This window comes from Sesamum indicum, linkage group LG6, assembly GCF_026168435.1.
Source record: "Sesamum indicum cultivar Baizhima isolate 11 linkage group LG6, ASM2616843v1, whole genome shotgun sequence".
NCBI classification, from domain to species: domain Eukaryota; kingdom Viridiplantae; phylum Streptophyta; class Magnoliopsida; order Lamiales; family Pedaliaceae; genus Sesamum; species Sesamum indicum.
The window spans coordinates 4,591,505-4,596,455 of NC_142662.1; the positions used below are offsets into that span (position 1 = coordinate 4,591,505).

At 34.6% G+C, this 4,951-nt stretch overlaps 1 protein-coding gene across 1 annotated transcript; it reads right to left on the minus strand.

Annotated features, from left to right (window-relative positions):
* Positions 1 to 218: 218 nt before the first annotated feature.
* Positions 219 to 2,862, minus strand: LOC105165115 (DCD (Development and Cell Death) domain protein). Its single transcript, XM_011084000.3, has 5 exons — positions 1,977 to 2,862; positions 1,267 to 1,367; positions 1,011 to 1,094; positions 764 to 874; positions 219 to 659 (listed from the first exon to the last, which is right to left on the minus strand). Exons 1-5 carry the CDS (start codon positions 2,641 to 2,643, stop codon positions 618 to 620), a joined length of 1,005 nt encoding a protein of 334 aa, XP_011082302.1. The 5' UTR covers positions 2,644 to 2,862; the 3' UTR covers positions 219 to 617.
* Between the last annotated feature and the right edge of the window lie 2,089 nt (positions 2,863 to 4,951).

Consider the following 4,951-nt stretch of genomic DNA (forward strand, 5'->3'; position numbering starts at 1 on the left):
GATTTTTATAATTATACACCAAAAAAATAAAGTTGTGTAAATAAACCATAAATAATGACTGTAAATATAATTATCCGATTTTTCTTTGTTGGGTTTCTGGTACAGGATAAACAGACGGGAAGATTGCAACCAAGAAGTAGCAGGCAATATGCTGCAACTCACTATCCAGATGTATGACATATTTCCACTGTCGGAATGAGAGCAGAAAGACAAGATCATATCAGAACGAATTCTCATATTATTGCAGTTTTGTTCTCAAGGACAACATAATTATTCAATTATTTGGCACCAACACCATTACAAAGGGTTCAACAACTCTTACTACTTACACAGAAAAGCATACTCATATTTAAAACTACTTGTATATATATGTCTTTCAAGATGTATACCCCGGCCGGTCGGCCGGGCCATATTACATTGGGAGTATGGCTGCACAACCCAAAACTCCTCTACCTTGCACTTAACTGTATATTTACAGACAACACTATTCTACTCTCCGTTTTTCTTCAGAAATCATCCATAAGTACAACTCCAACAAACAGGCAACTATTCTTTAGTTTCATCTTCACTTTTGATGTTGTTTTATGTGTATTTGCTTCACCGGAGCGTCAAAATGCTCAAGGATTGTTTTCTGCAAAAATGTCCAAGAGGGAGAGAGCCTGCCACAATCGAACCAGAAACTAAATTAGCTCCAGCGTTAACAATATGCTGGCAGAAGGGTTTTTGAGTAGATCTTTGTTCAAGTTTGGGACAGAACAATTACCTCAGGAATGTTGAGCTCAAGGCGGAACTTGGGACCATCATAGTGGTGGAGGATTGGCCTGAAGGAGTCCTCTTCAAGAGGCTCGCAGACCTTTCTCGTCACTACACGAACCTGCACACAAACATATTGATTTAGCTCATAAAGCAACCTGTGAAACTAAAACCTACTTGAAATTCTCCTTATTGCAACAAAGATCATTCTTTGCAAAGTACTAAAAGCATGTGGATTTTTTGTCAAGGCAACACACCTGTGCAGGAAAGCGTGATTCGCCTGGGTTTTTCTTGTCCTCCCAAGCTGAGGGGTCAATATTAGTGCCACCAAAGCTTGCAGCCTAAAAGAAAACCAAAGCATATATCAGATTCGACTACAATAAGCATAAACCATCCCAGATTCAAACATAGTCCGAGTTTCATTTAACAAGACTTGGGATTTCAAAGCTGTAATAGATGCTGAATAATTTCCAGGTTGATAAATAAAATCACTTGAATAATGTTAACACCAACCTCAAAGATTCCATGGAGTTGATGGGTTGAGTAGTTGTAAAGAAACAGCGGTAATCCCGGTGTTATTGCACGGACTGAGTCACGGTAACGGGGAGGCAAGCCTGAGAGATTAGATTGTAGAATAATTAGCTTCAAGACCCACAGAACTCAAAAGCCAAGATCCAACGAGAAATAAACACAGGGGTCAACAAGAGCAACTCAGAGATATTGATTCCAAACTCCATGACCAAAAAACCAGTATAAATGGATTCCGACACACAAACTCTGATAACTTTCACACAACCTCAGCTGATCAAAGGAAACCATGATTTGATTTCATTTCATGCTCTTGCAAGAACTGTTATCAAATCATAACAAGAAAATGAAACCAAACCCATTGACCATCAGAGTCCGACCATTTTCACCTAATATATTCGCAACTATTTCAATAAACTCTCAGTATAAAAGCTGAAACCAATTTATTCCAAATTCTTCAGTAGGAAAATCAGGAGTCCTCCACCTTCAATTATTTACAATGCCTCTTTTTCCAGGAGAGAACATCAAGATTCCAAGAAATCAAGCAAGAACATCACCAGCATCACAGATAATTCAAATATATCCAGCTTCAGCCACAACAGGTGGATAATAATAAAGAATCATATCTTTGGCATAAAGCACAGCCACAAAACAACTGGAAAGCAGAAAAAAGAAACAAACATAAATCCACATACCAAAGAGCTGCCTCTTGAGATTCTCTGCCATGGTATCATTGTTACAAACAAAAATATACCCCCCAATCGTCTCGTTCCTCGGCAAGGATTCCGCCGGCGGCAGAGTCTTGAACCTCTTATCCACCGCCGCCTTGCCCTCACCATTTCCATTGTTGTTACCATTGTTATCCCTGTTACTATCCTTGTTGCCTTTGTTCTTCTTCCCACTTTTACCACCATGATCCTCATCATTTCTACCGCCCTTATTCACCTTCCCGTTCACCACAACGTTATTAGCAAAGCCCTTACCCTTACTGTAACTGTTAAAACTCAGAGACGGGCTGGAGTAGATCCCCTTATTAAACCCGCCGTTCAACCCGGATGCCCCCGAACCAAACCCGGAATAATTAACGTTAGAGCTAAGACTATCGTTAATCGGAGCCTTCCAGACATCGTTGTTGAACCCGAGATTAAAATCAGACTTCAGATCATTAACCGGGCCGCCGAAGGCGGACCCCCCTTCCCCACCGCTCCGGAAGTCAAAGTTCCGGCGCTCCTCCGCCGGTCGCTTGGCCGCGTAATTAGTACTCCAGATGGAATCATTCAGCGAAAGATTGGCCAAACTGTTGGTCTGGAGACGCAGATTGTCACTGAACTGCCAGAAAGACGACTGATTGCTGCTATCCATTATTGAGAAACAAAAAAAAACTCGATTCTTGGTCAAAAAACCTGCTGAAAACTGCTCAGAAACCACAGCCCAGATGAGAAAAAGTATGAAATGGAACACGTAGAGAAGTGAAGAAGGGTAGAGCGATATATATGGGAAGGCAAAGAGGAAGTTTCAGGGAAAGAGAGAGTGAGAGGTGAGGGGGAATAGCGTGTCGATTTGTCAAAGGTAGTGTGGAAAAGTATGCTTACACTGTATGCTAAGGAAGAAGGCAATTGAAAAGAAAAAAAAAAGCCGAAAGCAGAAAATAAGTGCTTAATTAAAGTCGTTGGGAGGTTTTGAACTTTTAATTAGGTGGGAAAGTGACGCCAAAAACGCGTTTTTAAAGTAAGGGGTGACGTGGAGACTGTACAGAGTGAAGTGAACTAGTGGGGGAGTTGAGTCCTCAAGCCCTTTTCATATAATTCTTTATTTTATTTTATTTTCTTAAATTTAATTTAATTATCAAAATATCAAATTATATAAGTTATGGGTTCAAATATATAATGTAATTTTATTACAATAGATTTATAATTTTATCATGAGAAGTGTTCTTGTCTTTTTGGAATTTTGAACTCGCATTTCAAGCTCTAATTATAATTCACATTTCTACAATTTATAATAAAAAATATATATATTCTTTATCTTTTTTTATAAATAATTATTTTTAATTTTTAAATATTTATACATACATAATGAGCGTGCCACATAGCACTTGTAATATTACGTCATTGTTGGACAACGCTTGTTTTTATCTTTGGGATACTTATATATTTTTATTTTTTAGTTTGTTTTTATGTAAATTATTCATATTTTTTTAAAAATATGAATATAAAATTATATTTTAGATTATTACGGGTGGTTTTTATAATTATACAAAAAAAATAAGAATAATTTGTGTAAATAAATTACAGACGAGGAGTGTAAAGTAATTACGTTTTTATTTTTATTCAAAAAATTAATTTAATCATAATATTTAAAAAAAAAAAAAGGTTACTCATAAAATACATATAATCAGTTTATGATTATTAATTACATTGTATGTGTTGTTAATTAAAAATTGAAATTAAATTTAGTCAATAAAACGAAAAATAGTTTTATTTTTATTTTTCCTATTTTGACCTTTTATTTATTTATTTATTCCAAATTTTTGGAATTTTATGTATTTATTGATATTTGGAAATTGTCTAGAAGGTCAGAGGAGTGTGGTTTAGATTCTTAGGAAGGTGGGTGAATTCACATTGTGGAGTAGGATTTTGCTTAGGAACTAAGGTAAAGACCAGTGCCACGTGTCTTCTAGATGTCTTTCTCCTTGGAGTTGTTGGGCTTTTGAATTGGGCTTTTACATTTGGGCCTATGTGGGCTTCTCCTCATCATGATGTCTTTGACTCATAATTATCCACCTAATCAATCATTCATGCATCATCATTATTTAGACCATATTGAATCCAATGTGGATATTTTCTAAATTGGGTTAAAATTATGGATGGGGAGACTGGATAATGCAATGCCATAATATTCATGATAAATTTTGGGATAAAAAATATTTATTTGATTTTCAATAAATTAATACTGAGTCGATCGAGGGTACGTATGAATTTTTATTCATTTTTTTTATTAATATCAGCAAATTCCACAAATTTTGACTAATTGAGAAAATTATAAATATCAAAAATATTAAATGTAATTTTTTAAAGGGATAATTACACTTATATATAGACTATCTGTGGTCTGAAAAATTACATCTAACATCCCTGAGACCTGATGTCGTCTAACAAATAAGTCCCTTCGTTAGTCAAGACTCATCGATTTTGCTGATTTTAACAAAAAAATAAAAAAAAATCTATATTTATCCCCAATTGACTTATTACTGATTTAATGCAAGTCAAATAAATTTTTTTATGACCAAACTCTCCTCATACGTCTTCACATGTTCATGCATGTCAGGAGGTATATCTTCACCGTTATAAGAGTAGTTTAGTTGAAAAAAAAATTATTTGACTTGCATTAACTCAATAATAAGTTAATTGATGATAGATATCATTTTTTGTTCATTTTTTTTTGTTAATATCATTAATTCAGTAAAATTTAACTGACGAAAAGACTTATTTATTAGATTGAATCAAATATCAGAAATGCTACATATAATTTTTCAAACTACATATGTCTATGTATAATTATACCAAACTTTAAAAAAAAAGAGTATAATTATCTTTTTATAAAATTATATGAATTTTATATAATTACACCAAATCTGCTACGAGAACAGCGTAATCGTCCTTAACAAATG

Bases quoted from the DNA above. Each gene is read 5' to 3' on its own strand.
- LOC105165115 (XM_011084000.3), bottom strand. From the start codon at position 2,643: ATGGATAGCAGCAATCAGTCGTCTTTCTGGCAGTTCAGTGACAATCTG. The intron at 1,368-1,976 runs GTATGTGGATTT...CTAATCTCTCAG, and splicing joins TCTCAAGAGGCAGCTCTTTG to GCTTGCCTCCCCGTTACCGT. The intron at 875-1,010 runs GTGTGTTGCCTT...GTTTGTGTGCAG, and splicing joins AATCACGCTTTCCTGCACAG to GTTCGTGTAGTGACGAGAAA.